This window comes from Rhipicephalus sanguineus, chromosome 3 (assembly GCF_013339695.2).
Source record: "Rhipicephalus sanguineus isolate Rsan-2018 chromosome 3, BIME_Rsan_1.4, whole genome shotgun sequence".
Classification (NCBI taxonomy): domain Eukaryota; kingdom Metazoa; phylum Arthropoda; class Arachnida; order Ixodida; family Ixodidae; genus Rhipicephalus; species Rhipicephalus sanguineus.
In genome coordinates this window covers 134,754,071-134,779,885 of record NC_051178.1, presented here as the reverse complement: position 1 = coordinate 134,779,885, position 25,815 = coordinate 134,754,071, and the positions used below count along the sequence as shown (strand labels likewise).

Sequence of the window (25,815 nt, the reverse complement as noted above, 5' to 3'; positions counted from 1 at the left end):
ACCTTGAAACGCGTAGGTCCACGCTCTACCGGTGTACGCCACGGTTTCCGTTTCTTGTTGGTTGAGCGTTGGAGCCTCTTTAATCCATAATTAAATTATCGAGTTAATAGTCGCGTGATCTCCGTTTTGTCTACAGCATGTGCGAATAATCGTTAGCAGACGACAAAGTTAAAAGAGAGAGAGGACGTTCTAGATTCTGAGGAACTCTCCTTGGGAAACTGGCTTTTTAGTTCTGAGAAGCGTTACATTTATTTATTTGCATAAAATGCCAAAAATATTTTTTAATTCTTCTAGATTTTTATTTTATTAATGTAGATGGCGCGAGGTGCGTTGCAGCAGACGGCATGCATACAGAAAACGAGTTTAAGTAACAAATTACAATTATTGTGTACGTGGGCCTCTGTTTTTGATATATGTAATTTATGGTTAATATATGTCGTTTGTATGGGTGCAAATTCACGGCGTGCGGCCGTCATTAAGCTTCGGTAGGGTGGCCTAGCTTCGGTAGTAGATCGACACGCCTCCGGCCGCATTTATCCTCCGAAGCCTATCGTTTCATTGAATTCACATGGCGCACTTCAGATAATTTACGCACCATTGTCGGTAGTTTGTGGAGTATTGATAATTTCAAGTTCAAGCACTACGCTCATAAAGCAATGAAGTTGGAACGAGTACCTTTGCACTGACATACTTGATGGCAAAAAATAATACTAATAATAACATACTAGTATCTTTTCATATTTTTGATCTGTCTCTTACGCTTTGGCTGCATTTGTATCACTCCAATATTTGTACTACAGATAGCACCGCTTTTATTACTTTTGCCTGCTGTACTCACAGGCTGCGCCCTCTGCTGCGAACTCTGTCGCCTGTTTGACAGGCTCGCCGCAGTAAGGTTCGAAAGGCTAGGCCTGGCTGGGTCGACAAGTCGTTTTTCTCCTCCTCTTCGCCGTCGGATCAGCTGTTGTCAGGCGCTGTTCCGTTGTTTACGGCTCGGTGCAAAAGCTGACTTTGCCCAATGCACGCGCCACGGGCCGATAGGCCAGCTCAGAAATTGGTTTTCTAATCTCCGTGGGAGATTGAAACTGTCTCCCCGGTCTCGCTTGCGCCTGTCGTGCGAGCGAGAAACCCTCTTGGACGGCGCTAAATTGGGGCGGTCCGCCTGTGGGGCACCGACGAGCCGTGCCATTGTCATCCCCGGGATTGCTGGCTCCAGAGAGCGGCTTCGCCGGTCGTTAACGGTAATCCCTCCGCGAACGTGCAGCACAAGCATTGGAGATGGAAGATGGAAGCCCGCGACGAACCGTGGGCTCCGACATATGCCTCGCACAGCGGCAAAGGAAATCTGAAGAAGCGCCGAAAACGGTTTCTTGTGTGCGTTCACTTTTCGCTCCTTTATCGTTAGCATTGAAGCTGCCTGCATGCGGGGTCGGGATTTGCAGCGGTAAATGATGAATGGGCTCACTGCGGCGCCAGCGTGCATGCAGCGCCGCATCGGAAATGTCAAACAGCCAACCGGTGCATATAGTCGCCCGGTTCATTTGCCAGTTGTCCGAATGCGATACGCCGCTGTCACGATACTGGCAGTAGCCGTGCACTTTGTCTGACGGAAGGTTTCCGCATGTTTATACTGCAAAAGATACGCTGGCCAACAGCAGGGTTGTGGACGTGCCTGTGCGTTTTCACATGACAGTCGGGGCGTCCATTTCCCCGAAGTAGGGCGCCCTGCTTTCCAGCTTGGCGGTCTTTCTTTAGCGTGATCAAGGTGTTTTAAGTGGTTCTAAAAGGTGAAATTTCCGCGAAGTTGAGTTCAAGACTGAAATTTTCAGATACTAATTGGCTTGATGCAATAGAATGCTGTTAACTGCACTTCTTGACCGTACAACGAAATCTGAAAAGCTCTGCGAAGTGAAAAAGAAAGAACGAAGTATTCTAGCATTGCTATATTTTTTCGGCACAAAACAGCCTCGTTAAACTCGACATTGTTGTTGTATTGTGCCACAACCTTCAGTGCAACTGCCAGATTGAATATGATATCTTGTAATCGTGTTTGCATTCTAACGTTGGCCGAAGTGTGATATGTGGGCTCAACTTTCCTTTTCCCATCGAAAAGATAAGTGACGAAAGTGTAGATGGGCTGCATTTGTCTGTCATAGTATGCCTTGCATTGGGGAATTTCGGGCTGTTTTTGCAGCACAGTTATATGTTTCTGCTGCAACATAGCTTAAAGTCAATGGAAAGCACAGGTCGCCACACCGACTGATCAAAAGATCAGCTGCACTTTTAACACCACACTCTATTAACCTGTTATAGTGTCCTGGGCAATGGCACTGTCCTGCTGCATGTAAGGCCACGGATTCAATTCCTAGTCACTGTTGTAGCAAATCAATCATGTATGTCCGGGAGTTTGTGTCGTGTAATGTTTTGGCACTCCGGATCTAAACCTCTCTATAAGGGATCTTATGTAGCTATAATTAACCCGTAGCCTAGCTTATGCCACATCAACTCACACCTCCTGTGCAGTCAATAGGGTATATGGTATCGGTCAATAGAATGTGCATATGCTTGGGGTTTTTGCCAATGTACATGTGTGAAATGCAAGCCACTCTTGGGCATGCGCACTATTTTTCGAAAATGGTGTGCGTAACCAGAGATGCTCGAGGCCTGTGTACCCAACCCTAAAACTCTCTAATGTATACAGCTTTGGTAAACAAATGTTTTGTGATGGTCTTTTATGGAATGCTTGTGACAGGAAAGACAATTTCAGCTTCAGACGATTGGCGTGGTAGTTACGAGACTGGTGTACTGTTTAATGAACATTTATCCTTTACTCGACTGGAGATGTCACTAAAGGACACATTTTACTCCAGATCTGTCTGTACAAGTTCTGTGCACTGTGCAGACAATTGTATAGTTGAATGTAGGGGTGCTCAAGTGCTTTCAACTGAAACAGCCTGCTGGGCAGCTTTCCTTATTTGCTGGTATTCATGGTGTCAGTGCCTTGTGAGCTTAAAGACTGAAGCGATTGTGAACACCGAAAGCTCGGGCTTCTTTTTTCAGCAATGGGCATAGCGTTTAACAGCGGCACTTGAAGCTACGCATAAAAGCATGCTGCATAAATTGTACAAGCTGCTGGTTTGTGCTGTTTCAATTAATTTAGTGGTGCTCACTTGTCTACATGGATTAAAGCTAGGTAAGAAACGTCGCTTAAGAACTTGTTGTTCATAAGAGCATGGAGGAGAGGTATGCGTTCTGTAGTACCCAGGCCTTAATTGTCTGAAAATATGATGAAAAGTCCTAGACTAATGTTGAATGAATGAGAACATTTGCCCATAGTGTGTGTGTCTTTGTGTAGCTATTCTTTAATGACACAAAAGAAAATCTAGACTATGTTTTGTGCAGAGAGTTTCAGAATGGGGCACTCAGGCTTTAGGCTCGTTGGGTTTACGTAAGCGTGCTGTAGAGATTTACCAAACTCTTGAAAATCTCACTTTTGGAGAAATGGGACCATGGTGAGCACTGCTGATAATGTGGTCATTGACTTTACAGGGCAAGGTGGTGAGGAAGCATCTCATAGTCTTCGACTTTGACCACACAATCATTGATGCAAACAGTGATGTGTACATCCAGAAGCTGGCGCCGAATGGAGAGCTACCTCCAGAAATCAAGGAACGCTACACCCCAAATGGGTAAAAACATTCAAACTGCTTTTTAGAACATCTACACTGTCTTAGCTATGATTTTCGTCTGCGTTTTGTATATATTGTAAGCTCTCACTAAGTGGAAATCTCTTAAACGCAACTGCTGCTTAAATGAAACTGCGTGTAATATGATTGGTTTCGTTCTTGAATTGCGCCCCCCTGTTCCTTTCTTAGTGAACAGAACTCCTGTTAAATAGAACATATTTTCCTGGTCCCTTCAGTTTCCCTTTAATGAGAGTTTACTGTATTAAAAAAAAACTTTTCAGGTTAACCCTTTGTAGGTTTGCCTATATTTTTGACATGATCATATAAAAACCGGCTGTGGTACATTCATATAAGCTACAAAGAAATAGTATAAAACAAATTTAATCAAAATCAAGCCAGTAGTTTACTGAAAAAAAAGTGGAACATATATGTCCCACTGACTCACGAGAGTGTTTCCAAAAAGTGGGAAAACACTGTCCCACTGTCTCATGAAGGCACCATCTCGAGATTGCATCAACAGGTATTTGGGATGAAACGGCCGAAGCAAGTGGCACAGAATATTGCTTCTCAAGGTGTGCTGAGGAAAGTTGCGAGGATCTCATTCTAGCAGTAGAACACCACCTGCACCTGCACCTCTTGTGAGTCATCATAGCGCTGTCATCTGTTCCTGTAAAGCTTACTTCATCGCATGCACCAACCATATTTTTGTCCATTTGTTTGTCGTTGCTTTGGCTGTCGAAATTGTCGAGTACCGCTGTTGTCCCTGAACATGCGCCTCCTTTTCAAGAGGAATGTGATATAAAGAAAAATACTTCCACACATCAATATCTGCAATTACGCTGAGGAATGAGCGTGGCAATATCACAGGGGATTGTTTTTATGCATTTATCGGCCGAGTTTTTCCTCAAATTTTTAGAAAAACACATGATGACTAGAAGCTAAAATCACCTCTCTGAAAAACCAGAAAAAGAGGAATTTTTCCGGTATTTTGATTGGTAGGTTCTTTTTATCTGGAAGAAGAAAATTCGGAAGCTATCATGAAAAATTGATCGAAATTCAACATCACTGTAACACTACTTCCGCCCTTCGAAAGTGTGGTAAAAGATTTTTCCTCGAGAATACGACTTAGGTAAGATATGAGTGACTTATCGTTGTGCTAATTGCAACGGGTGATGTGGGAGAAAATCTTTCCTACAGATGGAAAAGTGGGACGTGTGTGTCCCGCTGTCACACAAAGGGTTAAAGGAGTGGTTCTGAAACTTTGCAATTGTTGCGTGCGTAGTTTGTTGTGCCCTGCAGGCTGCACTGTTGCCTACTGGTGGCAACAGAAGGCTCTAACCAAATCATATGAAACATAAACGGAAGCGGTGATGAAAAACATGAGACATTCGGGCCCTGCACAATCTTAGTGAAAACCAACAGATAACAAAGCCAAGGAAGGTATAGGGGACGTTAATAGTACTGTATTGTAATTATGATATAAATGTGAAGGAAGTAAAGTGGATGAAAAGACAACTTGCCGTTTGCGGGGAGCAAACCTGCAACCTTCGGATAATGCGCCCGATGCTCTATCAATTGAGCTTCAGTGGCGGCTGTCCTCTTGTCCACTTTATTGGGTATTTATGTCTATGCATACCTGGAAGTGTTAGCGCTGCTCATAGCCATGACGGTGAGTGTGGAACATTTTTTTTTTATTGCAGAGGTAGGAGGTTCGGTGCCTGCTGGCGGCAAGTTGTCTTTTCGTACACTTTACTTTCTTCACATTTATATCGTAATTACTACAATACAGTTAAAACTGTACAAGTAACGTCCCCTATACCTTGGCTTCATTATCTGTTGGTTTTCACTAAGGTTGTATCAACAAAGCAACAAGCCCTTAAAATTTCCTTCTTTCGTTCAGGCCCTGCACAAGGGCATTCCAGACCGCATGTTCTTGGACCACTGCTATAAAAGGAACGTGCCCTGCAGAAAGCAATAAAAGAGTGGCAAAATTTGTTACCTTAACGTGTATTAAGACAGTCGGATCAGTCACTCTTGTCCGGGTATTGCTTTTAAGTCAGTGATTAGAAACTGTGTTCTGCTTTCAGGATTGGCTAGTTGCTTGCAGGGGTGGCCAATCAAAGTGGTCTACACATCTATGAATAAGAACAGTAACCGTGCAAGATATACAGCTCAGTCTTGAAATTACATAGGCTAGATTTGTGGAAAATGACATATTTAGTTTATGCAGTGTGGGTAATATCTTACATTTCTAAGAGAAATTTTTGTCCGACACTGAATCTTGCTAAGCAAATGATGATAATGTTCCTCACGTGGACCTATAGTCGCAGCAATTTTTAGATAAATATGCCTGTCGCACGTCAAATGTAATGTCATTTTCCCTTGTGCTGTCGCACAACAAAAACATGTCATTTGAAGGTGATGACTATGATGGCAGCCTCACTATCCATGACTTCAGGGTGGGGAAGAGCACACATGATTTCATGAGCACAGTACTGCATGCTTGGTGAGCTATTTTGGTGCTCCAAAGATTCTTTATGGTGCAATCATCTTTGCCTGGAGGCGGAATAGCGATGGGTGGTCCATTTGATTGCCAGAAGACACTGGGATAGCGTAATATGCAGATTCAGCCACGTGTGCCTTGTTTTATGTGAATTCAAGCATGCCTACCACCTTTCACCTTGTCACTACTCTGAGAATATCCGGCTTGTGCATTGCAGGAGGGGCTTCATGAAAGTTTTTGTATGCATGTATTCAAAATAACTTGTAATGTATTATTGACATTATGTACTATTCATTGTGTTCTTGTGTTTAGTGTTTCATTTTCATTTGCATGTAACGGCTTGCTAAAAGTTCGATAGCTCTGCAGCTCCTAAAGTGAGTGTGTGGTCAATTTTATTGTCTGTGTGGGTTGCCCGCGTGGGTTCGGATCCCATCCTCATCGCCACTTGTGATAACCGGGTAGTCCGGGGCCATGCCGGTCACTGGACCGAATCACACACACGTACGTTGGCGGGTTCCACACATGACTGGCTGGTCATGTGCGCCGTGTTTATTTCATTGCAACATCGATGCCCCCGGGCGCCGGAACGGCAAACTAATCTTATCACGTGCAGCCTGCAACCATGGCACAGGTCTTGTGTTATTTGAGGTAGTATGCTTCTTGCCGCAGTTGAAATCCACCGTTAGTTCATTGTAGTTATTGTGGAGGCATGTGAACGCTTGACGGTGGCAAACCCCCCCTGTTAAAAGGTTGTTCTAAAAAGTGTACGACACGTCTCAGAAGCTACACGTTGCATTGATTGACATCCGTATTAATTCTACCATGAACATAGGTGCTGTTCGTCACGTGTTCAGGATAACACCTTCTTACAACTTTCACCGTTTGCTTGATTCCTGCAGGTGGACTCCATTCATGCGTGCTGTGTTCCACTTCCTGTATGACAGTCATGTGCAGCCAGATGATATTTTAGACTGCCTACTAGAGATCAAGTTTATGGATGGCATCATTGATCTGCTTAAGCAACTGCACAAGGCTGGTGGATTCGAGGTGATCATTATATCCGACTCAAACTCTGTCTTCATCGAGCACATCATGCAGGTGAGTTGATAGTGAATACCCTTGCTTGCGCAGGCTGCTTTGTCTGCACTCAGTGCTGAGGTGTCTAGCCCTAGCAGAGCAGCATGCTCGTTATGGTGCTAATGGCTCAGATTAGTTGATAGTTGATATCAATTACCTTTTTTACCATTACAAAATGTCTCGTGAAATGGAAACATTGTCGCCAACCCAGTAGCAAGGGTTACTACTCTGGCAGCCATAGTAATGCCTTGGGGTATCATGTTTCGGTTTAGTGGCCAGTAGCTTCCTGTTGGAAGGACGTTTCACATTTGTTATCAAAGTCTTGAGTGGCCCTGGGTAACACTTTCATAGCTAGGTCTGGTTCACACACACCCCATTCCATACCTGCCAACTCTCCCGAATTGTCCGGGAGACTCCCGAATTTGGACCTAATCTCCCGATTGTACGAATGTCATCTCGAATCTCCCGAAAAGTGGCCACCACAGCAGAGGCGGGTTTTTTTCTCTTTTTTTAAAATCATGCACGTACGTCAGCCTTTCCTGCTGTGGCGGTGCTGCGGAAGAGCACTCGCCGCCACACTTCTATTTCATTGTAACCATATCGTACAGTACCGCTGAGTACATTCTAGGCACTGTGCATCTGGGCGAAGGCTGGCCGGCTGGCCGTGAGAAGCGCTCGCCACCGTACCGAAAGAAGGTGAGAGAAAAGGTACAGTCTCAACGGAAAAAGATTGCCAAAAGTGCATGGCGGCTGGAGCCGCGGCACTGGCTCCACGAGTGCTCCGTTAACGAGACGGCGAGACTGTCGAGCACATTCCATTTTTCAAAGGAGGGGTGGCTGGCAGACCGGCAGTAAGTAAGCGGCCCCCATCCATGGCCCCCATTGTGCTTTGCACTCTCGATATCGGCGTGCTTGGGAGAATCAGCACCGCGTGTCGCAATCTTGCCGCTCCGGCCACCGTTCAGTTCATTTGCGGCAATCGTTTCCGTTGAGCCTAGCCAGAACTTTTGCGTCTCCATCTTGGCCCCCGCATTTTGTACGCTACGCCGTCTGCCGTTGGGGTTGCGTGTTTCCAGAGTTCAGTTAGAAGGTCGATGACGGCGTCAAAATCAAAGTACTTGCAAGTGTTTCTGGACTCATACACAGCTGGGTTTCTGTGCTTTGTGACTTCGCGGAAAGGTGACAAGTACGGATTCTGTACCACATGCGCCTGTGAACTGCCTTGGTGCCTTCACAAGTAAAGTTTGGTTCAAGCAGCTCAAAACCACGACGTGAAAACAAACATCCTTACCCCTTTCTGATGTCAGTCTCCAGTCTCAGTAATTTCCGCTATGCAAAAAGAAAAAAAAAACCACTACACCCCCCCCCCCCTTCCGCTGCGGTCTCCCGAATTTTCATGCTGTGAGGTTGGCAGGTATGCCCATTCACTTAAATAGCAAGTGAATGGGGGGGGGAAAGCTTGCACTGTAGCTACGAGGGTCAGTCAAATGAAAGCCACAAATTTGTAACAAGAAAGCAAAAGATTGCTCCAGTAGCCTGTACGTTGGCAGACATGTTCTCAACAGTGCGTCGAATGATCACTAGCAGCAGCATTGCACATTTATGAAACAAAATTCAGTAAAGAAGACGACGCATGTACTTGATGTGAGAAAGGTAGGGAAACGAGAAAGCATGTTTTAATTGATGCTGAAACGTATATATGGGCACTAGATCACATGAAGCCCTAGCTTTTAGGGACTGCACGGCAAAGGTAAACATGTCCAGCATAGAGATTTGTAAAAGGTAACTGGGGGGGGGGGGGACTAGGGAGGAATGACAAAAACGAAATGTTATGAAAACCAAGGTTACTCTAAAGTAAAACACAGAAAGTTAAGCTATGAGTGTATAATGTTTTCTTTAGGAAGAAATATTTAATTCAGGCAGGAGAGGCATTAGGCTGAATTAAATTTGCATTTGGTATCTCACAGGTCACCACCACCTTGCTATCAAGGGCAGTAACCTGTAAGCCAAATGTGAGCCAACATGTTTCTGGATGGATACATCCATCCACCCAAAAACAACAGCGCAGGAACAGTGCAAAAATAGCCAGCCCACTAACAGCTTGCACCAGGGAAGAACACTGTTCTGTTATTCGGTTTCTGCATAATGAACATGTTAAGCTTATGGAAAATCATTGCAGAATAATGGAAGGTACAGTATGGTGATGCATGTGTGTCAGAGTGGCAAGTTTACTAATGGCGTCGCAAATTGTAAATGGTATGATGCTTGTAGCTGATGCTCCTTGTCTGGGTCAGTCACACCCCATTGCAACTCCAGAAAACATCGCAGTATATCGAAGCCATCATGATGGAAAATAACTGAGGGACACTGGGTGACGTTTGCAGCTAGCATAAATGTCAGTCAGGGATCTGCATACTAAGTTGTGCATGATGCGCTTAAATTTTACACCGTTTCTGCAAGATGGGAGCCCTACAAGCCGCCACCCGAGTTGAAACAGTAACATGGGGAGCTATTCTTGAACTTTCCATTTAGTGTGTAGCCACCGCTGATGGGCTGGAGCTTGACGAACAGCGTGCCCCGTTTCTGGTTCTTCTTCCGCAACGTCATTTTGATGTGACATGTTTCAAAAGTCTCTACACAAACAAGGCGAACAGTATGCTCTTCAATGTGGCGAACACAGCCTCCTGCCTCCTCTTAGCCTCACGAATCTTGGAGGTCGTGCATTAACTCTGATTCAGTGATCGCGATAGCCTTCGAATTAGGTTTATGCAGCCCCACCGTCATAGCCTGCTGCTTTTTGCGTGGCTTACGTCATGACATAAGCCACACATCATGATTTCTGTCGTGATTATGTCAAGGCTTGTTGCTTTTTGCAGCAACTGGATGCGCTGTGATGATATCAGGCCGAGGTGGACGTGTCCACTACATGGACAGTTCCAGAATAGCTCCGTTGTTGATTCATGTGAACATCCTGCTGTGCTTTGAACCAGAATGGGATGCCTTCCTTGCAAGAATCGTCATCGAGTACGAAACCTCGGGTAGAAACAAAGAGGGCGAGTAAGGAATGGCATTATTCCTCATCAACCAAACCAAAGAAGTTTGAAACACAGCCATCACCTGGGGAGGTTATGATTACCCTTTTTTGAGAGTTAAAAGGCATCGTGGAGCACCACACATTGCGAGCGACCACTACCACTAGAGAGTCATCACTAGTGAACCTCCTAAGGAGTCATCTCTGGCCTGTAATCATATCGAAGCACTGTGGACTGCTGTATGCGGGTGTTCTGTTGCAACTTGACTATGCAAATATCAGCATTTTGTCAAAACTTTAGAAAACAATTCTTTGCATCAAAGAAATTACGCGACGAAAACACGGACGGAAGAAAACAAGTACAAACACAGCGCAAGTCATGTCATGGATCACCAACTAGCCCAAAACGCTGCTCTCATTAAATTCGTTGCAATCATCCTTGTGTGCTGCTATGCCACGTATGGCCTGTGCAACAGTTAGGACAATAACAAACCTGAAGTTTGTCCTCCAGATCCACCATACTCACCAGATCTTGTTTCTCCAAGCCATTTCCATTTGTTTGTACCACCAAAAGAAGGCAGGTTGAGGAGGAAGTTTCATTCTGCTGACGAAGTATACCACGTGGTGTGCAAGTGGTTGTGTATACTCCCGAACGAATAAATTTTTATCGTAAGAATGGACATTCGGGCGGGTAAGTATTGGCTGAACATCTTGATGGGGGCAGTGCAAGTGATGACGGCACAAGGAAGGAAACGATTGTGTTGTGTTAGCTTTCTTTGTCCCATCCATTTGCACGCTGTTTTTTCCCACCATGAAGGAAACGACATAGGACAGCGCTGAACTTGCAAATATAGCTTTAATGGAAAGCACACATGCTTAACACATGGGTGTAGGTTATAGTTAAGAATCTGTGTGCTTTCTAATTAAGTTTGCTGTGAGTTCAGCTGTATGTATTTAAAAATTATTCTTTTTAATTTATTTGCAGCCTTGTTTTGACTTATCCTGTAAATTTGCATAGCAAGAAAGTGAAGGCATCTTTATTTGAGCAAAAGGATCTTGCAGGAATGGTTCCCCCATAATGGGAATCCATGGGCCATCTTGGCTGCGACCACCCTCTCTATCAGGTATTGCGTGTGTGTAATGCACACGGTGTAGGTGGCAGCATTGTGCATTACATGTGTAATGCTCCTGATGGCTACAAGTTGTCATTCCGCCCATTTTCATGTCCTTTGTGCTTATTTATATGTTTTCTGGGGAGGTCATGGTCTCTAGTCCTGGCTGGCAGGCCTCAGGCACAGTGGCGTAACCAGGGAGGGGGTGGGGGCTGACCGAGCTCCGCCCCCCCCCCCTGAATTTTTTTTCATACTGTCATGTACCGCCGACCAAAACAGCCACCAGTGCCGGAAATCATCTGGATTTTTCCTGGAATTCCTTTCCACAGTCGAAAAGACACTTCGGTCAAGCAAGGTGTTGCTTCGGTCCCAAAATTGGTGATTTGAGCTGGCTATCCTTGCTATGCCCATGGCGGCTCTGTAACTGGCTGCACAGCACATGACCGTCAGAAATATCCTGTAAAACAGAATCGTTGTGCCATGTATTACCATTTTGCGATGCAGTGACTAGCTGAATAACAGGCTCCGTTCTCCCATGCGGAGCCGTGTTACAGTGAATAAGTAACTGTTGTTGACTTGACTAGCCGGACGCTTGGGATTAAGCTATAGAGACGGTCTTGTGAATGCACCGTTGCAGCGGGGACGTCTTCAACATGAAAGGATTGTATTGTGCTAGCAGAGGGCCCAAAAAAGGGGTGGTCATCTTTGATGGCTGGCCAAGGGCGCTTTGTTCTCTTGCTCCTGTACGGACAGCGGGGAGTCATTTTCGACACAGACTTCTTCGTCTTTTTACCCGATACCCCTCACACACGGGCAAAAAGTACAGTACATCGCAGTAAGCCCATTTCGTTTTCTCCCGATTTCTCCCGAATCGATTGCCACAAAAATTTCTCGAATCCGTCAAGAACGAGCGGAGTTACGGGGGTTTGGTGCACACTCTCAGCGCTTTCTCTCTTTTCTCGTCCCAACGAGCGCACTGGAAGCTACACAGGGAGAGATGGCACGGGGGGAAGAAGTTACGTCAGCGTGCGTCGTGAAACGCGATCGCTCTCCCGCTGTGATTTGCGTGCGCGAGTATGGCTACCGTGTAAAGTTAGCAGATTGATGAGTGCGGCGCCGACAAATGGCGGCACCCCGTGGCAAGAAGCGCATCTGATCTGAACGCCGCTCTCGATTTATGTCGGCTATTGGCCAATGAGGATGCTATGTCTTTTACGACACGGAGAAGCAGATACGCGATGTCAACCGGCAAGCGCTCCGCCCACCGACGAGAGTGAGAACCAGCCTCTGTTTGAAAGGAGGACGCCTGAGAAAACAGCAACTTGGCGCTTCGCTTGAAGCCTTTATGCGGCGTGCACGACTGCAGTATTTGACTGAGCAGTTCATAGCCGTGTCAGCTTTCCGCAGGATGTGTTTTTTCAACAAGCCCAAGGGGTGCTTCATGACCCCTTTAAAGGGCCCGTAAACAGGCTGCGACTTTTTTTTTACACCCCCCAAACAAGCTCAATAATTCGTACAGTAGACCGCGGCGATCACGTTTTCCGAATATTACAGCGCTGCGCGCCGCGCAGACCCTTCATTTCGAAAAACAATTCCCGCGCTTCTTTCCTACGCCTGACCAATCCTCCTTGTATGCGCAGTGACGCAAACTCGGCGATCGGCGAGTTGACGTAGCACTGAGCTCGTCGATTGGTCTAAACCAGGTCTCGACAAACAGTTGTCAAGTTAACGTCAGTTCCTGTTCCCACCCACCACTACGAAACTGCGCCTTGTTTTTTGGCCCTGCGGTGATGCGGTTTCGGCCACGCAGTTGTCGCCCGTATATTCCTCACACTGCATAGCACCTGCACGCACTTCGCCTTCGACATGAGGCGAAGCGTTGTTCAGTTGCCGGCTGCAAATCGAGCGGGGAGAGGGGAATCTCCAGTAGCTTGGACGGGTCGCGCTTGCTCGCACGGCAAGCGGGGTTCTCCAGGCTTTTCTCTCGCGCCCCTTCGACGTCTCAGAAAGCAAGCACGCATTCCTGCTGCATTGTGAACTGTCACAAAGGTTTAAAAATAGTGAAGAGCCGAAAACCGCCCGTCAAGTTACGAAGCACGTGCGACAATATAAACAATAAACAACCAGGAGCCACAGCAAGCGGAAGTGCATTGCGACTGATCGAGCTCGCCCATGACGTCATTTGTTGACGTCGTGTCACGTTGCCGAAGTTGGCGGAGTCACGACGACAGGCTACGCCTTTCCCTCCATGTGGCGGAGAAGGGTGATGAGGCCACGCGAAAATTTGAAACCAGCTGAAACGGATGTTCTAACTCCTGTAACTTCCTTATTATAGCACATACTCGCAAAATTCTTGCGGCAGCATGTTCAAATAGCAAAAGTGTGCATATTTCTCTTCATTACAATTTTTGGACATTGGGGTTGTTTACTGGCCCTTTAAGAAAAAAAAAGTGGGTTTTGCTTGACTCGACCTAAAGCCACGTGGCCACCTGCACACCTCATGGACTGAGGCGTGCAAGCTGCGTGTTCACTTTATCTTTGCAGCATTCACGTGAATAAAAATATATTAAAAAGCTAGCGTTCATGACTCAGCGTTGGTCTTTGTGAAAGCGTGGGACCGAGGCAATGATAAAGAAGATAAAGAAGACGCTACCCTGCCACAGCAGACATGTGGGAAGTTTCCACAGAGCAATGCCAGCTGCTTCTAGAGTATAAAAAAATTGCATTCACGTGACTCGGCTTATTGACGTCTAGGGGAGCTAAGGCAATACAAAAGCAAGTGAAAGCATGGCTGTTCACATATATAATGATAATCAAAGCAAATTAAGTGACTAGTGACTTATTAGTAAGAAGGAATTAGAGAAATTCAATTATGTGATGATAAAGCAAGTTTAGTGAGTACTGAGTTAATTATAGTTAACGTTTTACATCAGTATGAAGTGCACGGTAAAATAGCCATACTGGAAGGCTTTCGCCTTAGTCATCATAGGCGAATGCATAAGGGACTCATGAGCTATTTTTCATTTTGTGTGTGAAAATGACGCTCATTCTGCCCATTGCTCCAAACATTCGAGATTGCAACAGCTGAAGCAGTAAAGGCACTTTGCACATGAAACATTGTGCTAATTTTCATCGTTACCAGAGAGCGCACACTGACGACGGAGGCAAAGAGAGAACAACACGACACAGGCACTTGTGTCGTGTTGTTCTCTCTTCGTCTCCGTCGTCAATGCGTGCTCTCCGGTAATGATGAATACATACCAACTCGCCCAGTTTTCTGCTTTGTCACGTTAATGGTCTCGAAAGTTGTAGCTGAATATTCACTGAAACCAACGATACATTGTGTCCTCTCAAAAGATAAGACCAGAACAGTTCATTATTCATAACAACATAGAACACATCAGAATGACACGCTTGGGAATCCACAAGTAAAAGCGGGTTTATGAGCACATCCCTATATTGGATAGTGTTATGTAAATCCAAGTAAGAAAATTTAATAGGCGGCTGCGTAACGTGAGAATGTCTAAATGATATAGAATAGGTAGGGAAAAAGAAACGGATCAGCTGTACATCTTTTATGAAATCGGCAACATCTGCATGAAATATTGATCTTAACAAATTTGCACAAGAACACTGAGACAAGGAGGAGCAACGCAAGGACAAGTGCACTCTAACAACTGGTTTATTCTTCCCGAAAACAATCACTTAAAAACCCTCTGATCTGTGCGATCTGGTCAAAAAAACTAAGTCATCAAAAGCGCGCATAGCACAGCTCGTGATCACATGCCTTAATGTAACGATGACAGGAGCGAAATTTCTTTCAGTGTTCTTGTGCAAATTCATTAAGATGAATACTTTCCAACTAGGCCGAATTGCAGTAATGAAACACTGACACAAACACATAAGGTGAACTTATCTGTTCATGCGAGAGGTGGCAGGTGTAGGGGTGTGTTAGGTAATACTTTTTTCAGTCCTAATTGAATACAGATTGAATAGTGCCAAAAGCAAATTGAATATACTCAAAAACTTTCATAATAGTATTTGAATAACAAAGAGCCTTTTCCACAATTACTATAAGGATGTCCTGTTATTCACAGCTTTAGCAAGTTCGTTATGGCACTTCACATTATATATATTCCTGCTAAGTAAAACTGCAAATGAAGCATTAGGAACAAATAATCGATGCGTTCATGATACAACATACTAGTATATGAACTTTTTGTGGTAGTACACTATGGTTAAGATGACCTAGAGTTGTCGCAGCTTTAATTTTTGGTCATAAAATTAAAGTTGCTATACATTCAAAACATGTCTTCAAAATGTTTGTGAAGAATGACTATTTCCATTTGACAATTAAATTTGATGGGGCCATAGCTTTCATGCTCATTCTATAAAAAGGCACCGAAAATGATCTCTTGCAGCTTTTCATCCTCTTGTCCATGAATGTTTCAGCTGGCTTTGTATAGAATGTGGACAAAATACTCCAAACGCAAACATAGGTATGGCGCACTTAATAGCTACCACGTTTAATTATCTGCACATGCATGCTGAACTGGTAGGTTGAATTTGAGCACCAATGCACAAAGGTCAGCTGTCTCATACTTTTTGTGATGTTTACTAAAAGTCAACAACTGCCGTAAAATACTACAGAAGCTTCCAGTTTCACACAAGCGCCCTGTATTAACATATCCAAAACTTCAAAATTTCGAAAATTGTCCTATTTACTGGAATGTTACGCGCATTTTTTTTCCATATTTTTGCTACCTGAAGTCGACCCTCTCGTTACAGTCGAATACCGAAATTCAAGTTGTCTAAAAGGTGCGATGATGCCCACATTTCTATTATTTTAATTTTATTTTTTTCTTCCTGGAAAGTCAGCCCTCGTGTTACTATCGTAGTCGCGTTACGATTGAGTAGATACGGTATATGTTAAGCGCCCGCCCTTTCTGAAGCTCCAGCATCAGCCAAAATATTTGGCCCATTGCGGGCTACTACAAGACCACTCAGTGCAATGACGGGAATACATATTTGCTTCCTTGAGGTGAAACGCGAAAGACCAATGGGAGTGAAGATAATGCATAATGCAGGGTGACAATGAACGGTCCTTAAAAGAAAACCCAGCAGTCGCAGGACTTTTGTGAGACACATCTTGATAAAGTGTGCACAGAGCTGCTATTGCCACACTTCCCTTGAAATCTGCTAGTCTCACGATGAACTCCTACGCCATCACCGGGAAGATAGAAGTCGTTTAGTGGCGAAGTCCTCAAGTGTCGTGTTGGACGGCATCGGGGGCGGGCATTCGCATAACCGACTTGCAGGCATTGGAACACCCATGGTGTGTTCAAGTCGGGCGAGTGTCAGTGACGAACGCGATCGCCTCCTATTCTGCACTTGCTCAGAAAAGTCATTCACAGTTCAGTGACAGTGGGTAGACGCTATTGTGCCCCATCATTTACCATTTGAAAATTGCATGCTTTCTTTGATTACATAGCCACTGTAGTTCTGCCTCTAACTTTTTTTCAATGGTCGCCATCTTGGTTTTTACTACTTTGCTTCCGTGGTATTTTATGTACATTAAAGATCACCATTGCACATACCGTAAGTGATATTGGGAATGAGCCAATTGCGAAACTAATTGCTACGGCTCAACGGCTGTGCGATACTGCTGCTTGAGCATAGTCACGTTCTCAATTGCTGGTCGCTGTAGCCGTGTTTCAGTCTGTGCAGAACATGAAAATGCATATGCACTTAAAGATAGTGCGCGCACCAAAGGTTCAAATACATCCACACCGTGTCAGCGCATTTCTGATAGCCTGCTAACCAGCTGCCACAGCTAAACGTTTTCAGGAATTTTGAGCGTAACAAAGCTTTCTGTGGATGACGCCCACTGTACTTTGCAGGTTTGCTTGTCACGAGTACATTTTTAATTTTGAAAATAATTAACTGGTTACATTTATTTAGGTAGCTTATAATTAACTTACCTAATCAACAAGGTGTCTGTGCAAGAGAGGATGTCAAGAAATCATCAATGACATTGGTTAATGCAATGTAAATATTGTGTGGTCCTTTCTTTTTAATGAAGCAAGCATGCGAAGTACTAAATACCATGTGACACTGCATCTGCATCAGATATAACAGCAGTCACTAGTGCAAAGACTGGGCTTTGCATTTGGTATGGACTGAGCATGCGCTCTAAAAGGCACGGACATGTCTGGAAAAGAGCATGGCTACTTTTTCCCAGCGCGATAAGTTGAGCTCGTGCTCAACCAACCTAATTTTGGCAGCGATGCAATTTTCAGTGCACACACTCGTCATATTGTGCACCTCTGCATTTGTGCTGACTTTCTTTTTTTTGTTGTCAAGAGAGAGGACCGCACAAGAGCTAAATTATTTGTCGTCCTCCAGAGCTTTTGCATCAATGTCTTATCAACTAGGTAATTTAACCAAGAGTTAGGTAACTAAGCATACATAACTGTGAAAATCTTCATGACCATTGTAAACGACACCCACTGACATACAGTGATTGCCATTCACACAAGGCCATACCCAGGAATTTTTTTCGGGGAATGTTTGTGTGTAGAATGGCTAACTTTGGCAACTGGTGGTCGCTGTGAAGGCGTGCAAGTATTTTAGTGTCACCCGAAAAGTTAAAGCAGGAAAAAATTTCGGGGGTGTCAGAACCCCCTCAGTCCCCCCTTAGTTACGGCCCTGCATTCACGTAAAGCACTCTATTGTTTTCTAATTCTTTGTCACAAATTAGCGCTTAATAAAGCACGCGCGCGGCCGCTTTCAAACGGCTGCGCAACAGAACGGCGCGAGTCGCGCGCCCAAGAAGCGCGGACGACGAAAACACAAGCATCAAAAGACGCCGGCGTGCCGCATCCTCCTCACCCACTCGAGCCAGACGGAGACAACGCGATCAAACGCCCAGCAATGCCTGGAAACATCTGGAAGAGAAGGGTGAAGCATCGCCGATGATGCCGCCGCGGTTCGAACATACGAGAAGGCTCTCGCCCTTTCTCTAGCCTTAGCTGTACTGCACGCCGAAGAACCCTCCCGACGCTTCTAGAAACCGGGGAAGAAGGGATAAAAGCGTGCAAACGACGAGGCAGTGGGTCAGAAAGTCAGTGAAGAAGTTGGATAGTGGAGACAGGAGTAAGTCAGTCGGCCCGGATATGGTGAAGCTATGCTACGTGTGGCTCCGTTAGCCAAAGAAGACGTGTTTATGATGGTGTGCGGTCAGTCGATCGTCGATCTGGAAGAATCCGATGACGACGCCGTGTGAGCCGTGACAAGTCACGACGACGGTTGAGCTACGACGATCAACGCTGGAGCTGGCGTGAGTGTTTCCTAGAAGAGAAGCATTCGATTACCGTCCAAGTATTGCGGACTGGATACGCCATTGTATGCTCAGGACTTTAACGGTCATTGAATAGTTATAATGCATGCGATTGCATTTGTAGCGCGTGATCTGTTTGTTTAGCTCCCGTTGTGTAAACACCATCTGAGTTATATTGTGAAGCTGTAACTGGTACCAGCCGAGTGTGCATGTGTTTGTATTATTTGTATTGCCTAACCGAGAATATATTTCGTTTTCGTTTGTGTTATCGACTCTCGGCTCTGACTCGGTCTTTGGACCACAACCGGCGTTCGCTGGCGCACCAAAGGACCAACTCTAAATTGTCCGCGCTTTCGTGGTGCGTTTTCGGAGGGTCGTGACGCCAGCCCTTAGAATCCGCCCCGGCGATTGCCAACCCGATTAACGGGACAAGTGACATTCTTGCTGACACTTTAGATAGCTGATTAATTTTGGTGTAGTGTATCGGGTATGTGGAGCTCGTTGTGTGGTGTTCCATTGTCTAGAAGAATGCATAAGCATGTGCGAACCTTTTGTCGCAGCCATGGAAATGTAGCCAACAAGCTAACCAGGCATAAAACCTATCCAAATAAGTTTGGTCGTGTTAATTATAGTGATTGTTTTGCCCTTACCTTTTTTTACATGCTGAGAGTAAATCTAGAGAAAGAACGGTGGCCTAAAAAAATTCTTTCGAGGCCACATAAAGGCTCAAGACATTCCGTCCATGCTTAGAAAACCTAACAGACCTTTTTCAAGCACACGAGCGCCACCAACGAACGCGCAAGCACTCATGGGAAAAGTGTGTATACGCCGCAGCAGTCTCCGCACCCAGCGCGTGGGCCTCACGCTTTAGCTCTCCGCTTACGCCATGCCAGCACTTGTCAGATCAAGTGAATGCGACAAGGTGTAACATATTACTGCGTAAATCAGTTGTGAACTTCTTCTGTGTTTAACTACGACGGCCTCTCTACGGTTTCTATCTGTCTAGTGTTCCCATGTGCCACTGATCATTGGACCAACTGAGCAGTTCTGAAGAGTCATTATTATTATTATTATTATTACTTTTTGCGCCAACATGCCATACGGCATATACAGTAGAACCCCGCTGTTACGTTCCCGGCTGTTACGTTTTCCCGGCTGTTACGTCGTTTTCCGCCGGTCCCGGCATAGCTCCCATAGGATACAATGTATTGGGAACCCCGCTGTTACGTCGTAACTGTCGGACCGTTCCCGTATGATACGTCGCGAAGTGCGCCCGGAGCCGACCGAGTGACTACCAAAGAGAGCGGCCATGGCGCATTTTCACGCAGCTTGGCCTCGTTTGACCGTAATATTAGCCGCATGAGAGGCGCAAGCAACAGAATCTTTCAATTGATGCAAACAAAAGCATGGCCTTCGAGATTCAAATTGCAAAGATGGCGTCTATGACGTAACTGCTCGCGAAAGCAAGGCCTTCGAGATTGGCATTTACTATTGACAAAAGCATAGCCTCTGAGATTTGCATTGCACAAACATGGCGTGTATGACGTAATTGCTTGCGAAAGCAAGGCCTTCGAGATTGGCATTCACTTCTGCCATCGCGTTGGTGTAGACTCATCATCATCGTTATTTGCCGGAGAACGGGAGGAGTTCGAGCTGGTTGGAGCTCGCATGGTCGTGCGTGCGGTTCGCGGTCGGACTCGCCGCGCCGGTCGTGATTGCGTGTGCTTAGTTCTTTCATGCCTACAGCTGTTGGTGTTAAAAAAATCACATACGTTGATTACGTTTCTGTGGATAAGGCCGTCCTAAGCTCCGCGTTTCTATCCATCGACTAGATCGCGGCTGAGCGCGCCAATTTTCGTGCTGCTCGTAAGAATTGAAATAAAATTCTGTACCACTAAATATTTTGCCGTTTTTCCTGTTTTTCGGCTGTTACGTTTCCCGTCTCTTACGTTTATTTCCTACGGTCCCTTCAAAAACGTATCAGCGGGGTTCTACTGTATTAAACAAAAAGATACAACTCGGTTTCCTAGACAAATTCTGCGAGCAGTCATTACAATTTGTGAATTGTGGATCCATTCGAAATCAACACCCGCTGACACTGTCGACGAGCACAAGGTCAGGCTCTAATATTTAAAGATTGCGCGAGACAGTATGCACTTAGCAGAGTAAGATACATTGATTAGACAGCATGTGCGCTGCTCGTACTGCAGGTAACAAAAGATACGCCTTTATCACCATTCGTTGACACTTACGGCAAATGTTATATTTTACAAACGCTGGTGGTGTTTTCGCGTGTTGCCTCACATGTGACCACACTGTGGATATGTGTAGTTGTGCTCGGGACCAATGCGAAATTACCTTTTTAAGGCCATAGCGACTAGGTGCAGTCGGCAAGTGCAAAAGTGTTCATCAATGCTCAAGCGAAAGACTGTCTCTGGCGATACGATGCGTCTCTTTGATATCAGTACATTACAAGTAATCGTTGAATAAACATGAATTCGGTTAGATGGCCGACATCTACATCTTTAATCCACATCTTTTAGATGTAGGTTATCCTCGCGTTGCAGTGGCCACTGTCGCTGAATGTTTAAAGAAGTCAGTTTTGTTAAGTCCGAGCATGGTTGTAGAAATTCGATAGGAAAATTCTTTACATTCATTGCGTATCTCGCAGGCTAGGTAAGATTTGTGCCGCTTTGCAGAGAAAGAATGAGCGAGTAATAGACAAGATGCGGACAGACATTTGTTTCGTAAAACACATCAACAAATTCACTGATTGCCATATAGGTGTGGTGTATAAGGTTCCTTTTAGCTGCGCCCGCTTCCACGTAGGACAGACGGGTCGCTGTGTTAGAGGTTAGAGATTATTGGAACACAAGAGATCGCTAACCGGAGGCTCACCTCCTAATCTTTCTTTACATTGCCAAGAATGTAAGTGTACGTCGAAGTTCGATGCATGCGCCGTTTTGTACCGGCACAGGAATGAAGAAACGCGTTCAATGATTGAGGCATGGCATATTGATATCAGTGATAACGCATGTGTGAGTCAGTCGTCTATTAACTTGCATAAGAAAAAATCAAATGCAATAACAGTTATCTGTCATGTAGACCCCCACGAGTGCCATATTGATAGGTTCGCCTATTGCATGGGCATGCACAGGTAAGTTTTTTTTTCTTTTTTTTTTTCTTTTTTTCGCCGTTGTGCGCCTTTGCAGTTGTTACTCGGCATCTGTGGTGCCTTGACTTCTTGCTTGTGTCCATGTTTTTATGCCCTGTCTTTTAGAGTTCGGTGTTCCAGCTCATATTTAATACATCTTGATGATATTGGCATGCGATAATACGCATGCTGCTTAACTGCTACATCCGATGCATATCCGCTCGGTAATACCGACACTGCACTGTGTTAATCCTTTCGCGTTTCATGCGTATAGATACATGCAGATGCATCCCGATGTGTGCAATATTTACGCCGTAAAAATAGTTAAGAAGCGGCAATGTGTTGTTTTCGTTTCGTGGTGCCACCGATATCATGGCGCCAATGAGCAGCAGGCGAGCAAACACCCGTCGCTCGGTGTAAACACTTTTCCTACAGTGCTCCACGTGCCCGCGGGCCGCTCTGGGATTGCTTGAAAAAGGTCTATTGAACCTAACTGGAAAATTGAACTGTTGTATATTCAGGACTTCACAGAGTAACTCAAGAGCCACCACATGGAATGTCTCTCAGGGCATATGCAGGTGCTAACTGTTGATCAATTGCTGCATCACTTTCTGTAGCACGTTCCTCTTACGTGCTCATGATTTATTGCTGCTCCTTCTTTGTCCAGGCCTCTGGAGTGCGGCCCCTGGTGCATGAAATCTTCACCAACTACGCACATTTTGATGCCAACGGCTGTCTGCAAATCAGCGAGTACCACATGCAGAACTGGTGCAAACTGAGTTCGGTGAACCTCTGCAAGGGCTCGGTCATGGAGGAATACCTGGACCGAAGGCGAAAGCAGGGCGTGAACTTCGACACGGTCTCGTACGTCGGCGATGGCAACAACGACCTCTGCCCGTGCCTGCGGCTACGGTCCTGCGACCTCATTTTTCCTCGTGCTGACTACCCGCTTGCCAAGCAACTTGCCAAGGACCCTGAACAGGTCAAGGCCAAGCTGCACCCCTGGAGGACAGGACTGGACATTGCAAATGTCCTTCTCAAAAACTGTGTCGTCAACAACGTGACTGAGTAGTGCGAAGCGGCAAGGAAGCACCATTGCGCCGTCCTCTTCTTCCCCTATGCACTCGCTCGTGCATGTGCTTTGAAACATTGTTCCTTTCCTGTCAGCTGTCATTCATGTTCTCAGATTCTTACTGTGCCCATGTGGCATCGCTGCTTTGGCCAAGCAGTATTAGAGATATTAGCCACTGTAAAGGAAGTACCAAAGATGACTTCCTTTGTGCTAGTAATGCCAGCGCATGTTACGTGCAGCACAGGCCATCAGAAAATCGGAAGCTTCATTCACATTGCAGTGAACAGAGGTATGCACACTTGTGGGCTTCAACTACATTTTAGCGCAAGCAAAAAAGTCTCGATTAGAAAGACATTTTCACAGTGTTTGCATTAAAAGAGAACTTAAAAGTTAAGTGTCTACCAGTGTATGCATCAGCTAGATTACTCTAGCGATTTGTTTGCAAGAATGTTCATTGATATTGCATTGTCCTAAAAATTTTTCACGGTTTAACTACTTATGCCACTAGTGTTGGGGCTGGCAAATTGTTTTGCCAGCTTTACTTCAGGGAAAGAGCAGCACATTGCATGTATCAAAATGTTTGTGCATTAAAGTACTATGGGATGCGTACTGTTGAGAAAAGCCACCTGGTGACGCTGTCAAAGAGTCTGTGAGTAAGTCTTATTTTATAGCAAAACTAGATAGCAGTCTTGTGCAGCCATGTCCATTTATGTGAATGAGTCGGTAACTCCATTAGAGGCAAGGCAGTAGCATAGTGATATAACTTCAGCAAAAGCATTGTCTACTGCATTACTGCCCTGGTGTTCATTGCAGTGCATAATGGTTACCTTGATTTTGTGATGTTTGTTGCGTGCTGTATCTAACATGTTCCATGGCTATACCAGTCTGCACAAATTAGAGCCTATGCAAGGGTTCAGAGTTATGCTTGACTGTTAAGTCTTATTTGTCACTGTGCCTCTGGCAAATAGTTTGAGCATCTGTGCAGTGGCACAGTTTCTCTCCTCAAGATAAAAGCACAGAAGGTGCGGGTAATTAGTGTTTTGAACAAGTGCATTTTGCCTCTAGAAGGTCCTTGTTGGGAATGCTGTCTCCAGTTTTAGGGGAACAAACACTCTTGTGGCGAATTCCTCTGGTCGTTTGAGAGAAGCTGCCAAAGTACTTTTGCATGCGCTGCAATCACACTTTGATTTTGCGAGTTGAGATCTGCCATTGGAGCCCCGCACGGGGTCTCAGTGGAAGTCGTCACATGCAGCACAGCAGAAGCGATCGTGGGTCTTGCAATATCATCCCTACAGTGGCACAAGAGAGAGCAATATACCGAAAGCTAGACGGGTTCGGGGGGATAAGATGAGAGATGTTCAAAGTAGTAGATGAGCTTTGAATCAACAAATGGAAAGAATATTCTCTTCCGCGGACCGATAAAGGTGCCCCAGATCAACCGGTGGAATTCAACATCTTCGGTGATGTGCACAAGAAAGCGGAGCACTTACTTGAAGTTCCATCTGGGCTTGAAATGTTGGTAGACCTTAATTTTTTTTTTCTGCTCAAATCTTGACTGAAGGCTCAGTGCACATCTGAGCATTTCATGCAAAGAATACTACTCAAGGGAGAGAGCCCTGAGAACAGTTGGCGCTCGCGCTGTGTTTTTGGTGGTCTTTTCCTGCTCGGTACCTGTGGTTTAGATGACACTTTGAATGCAAGTGCTTGTGTGTGTGAGTATGTGAGAATCGCAGACTGCTCTACGACCGGTGGTGAAGAGGAAATGCCATACGGGCATTTATTTGCCAACACGTTTTTTTTTCTTGCTTTTTAAAAACAAATGTTTGCACGTTTATCTCTCAGATCTGGGACAATCCCCGTGACTCGTCAAGTAGCCCTGCCACCCTCATTTTAGGAACGCCGCGTTAACAAAATGGCTAAATCTTTCAACTGTATCACGTATGTCTTGAACTCGTTCTGTTTGTGAGAAGCAAAATTAAAAGGGGAAGGGAGGATTTTTAGTAGAGCTTGAACAAAATGGCCTTTTACAAGTTTGCTTCCAAAGATGTACACTTTTTTTTTTCCTAACCTATGCACACTTGTGAAAATGCAGCTCATATGTCAGCGTTTTTGCGATGTTGAAGGCATGTGTTGAGTATATATATGTAAGAAGCGCACATTTTGGTATGGTGCACATCTGTGCAGCTGGTTACCAAGTGTGTGGCATGTTTGGTTTAATCTGCATGTGGCTTGTAGCTTGGCTGCGACAACTTGCTGCAGCAAGCTGCATGAAAAGGCAAGGCAGGAGGCATTGAACACATCTTTTCCTAATGCCTATTCATTCCTGTCAAATTCCTGCCAGGAAAGCTAGCTGCTCTTGTCATGTCGCTGCCGAGTGCATAGGAATGGAAATCGTTTGTAGGCTTGATTGTGCATTGGTTAAGCAAAAATGTACGCCAAAGACGAGCTTGTTGATGATCTCTTTTAGTTTAGCCTGAACAATCTACCTTCTTCTGCATGAGTTACCATAGTTGTGAGTTTATGGTTGGCAAAACCAATGCAAGTTTGTCAGAGGAGCTTGTCACGGCAGGGTTGGCATATAGTATTGCTTAGGCTTGTCTTTCGAGCAGCTATCTTTTTATACAAGTTTTAGAAGCTAATAAAATTGAGTTGGTGATGTTAACACTTATTGTACGTGCATATTGCTTGACATATGCACCCTGCCTATTCATGTCTGTTCAGAATGGAAGTGAGAAAATAAAAACATTCCTTTACAATGTCGGCTTTTGTGTTCAGCCATTTAGCTTAATTTTGGTGGGTAAGAGGAGGCGCTGGAGGGGAGAACTGAAATTAACTGCACGG

At 45.1% G+C, this 25,815-nt stretch overlaps 3 protein-coding genes across 20 annotated transcripts in view; all 3 read left to right on the top strand.

Annotated features, from left to right (window-relative positions):
• LOC119387198 (pyridoxal phosphate phosphatase PHOSPHO2) overlaps positions 1–25,730 on the top strand; it is a 107,897-nt gene extending 82,167 nt beyond the window's left edge. For 3 of the 10 annotated variants that reach the window (XM_049413422.1, XM_049413416.1, XM_037654509.2), the window contains exons 2-4: positions 3,550–3,689; positions 7,089–7,287; positions 22,570–25,730. In XM_049413422.1, coding sequence (XP_049269379.1) covers positions 3,550–3,689; positions 7,089–7,287; positions 22,570–22,974 — 744 coding nt within the window. In that variant the 3' untranslated portion in view covers positions 22,975–25,730. Of the gene's footprint in view, positions 1–902; positions 1,375–3,549; positions 3,690–7,088; positions 7,288–22,569 lie in introns of those variants that run through there. The other 7 variants (XM_049413421.1, XM_049413417.1, XM_037654508.2 and 4 more) reach the window with 6 other exon arrangements.
• The window catches only part of LOC119387201 (ras-related protein M-Ras), a 91,080-nt gene that overhangs the window by 37,987 nt on the left and 27,278 nt on the right, over positions 1–25,815 (top strand). The gene's annotated exons all lie outside the window — the stretch shown is intronic.
• The window catches only part of LOC119387197 (D-3-phosphoglycerate dehydrogenase), a 98,996-nt gene that overhangs the window by 58,420 nt on the left and 14,761 nt on the right, over positions 1–25,815 (top strand). The window lies entirely within an intron of this gene.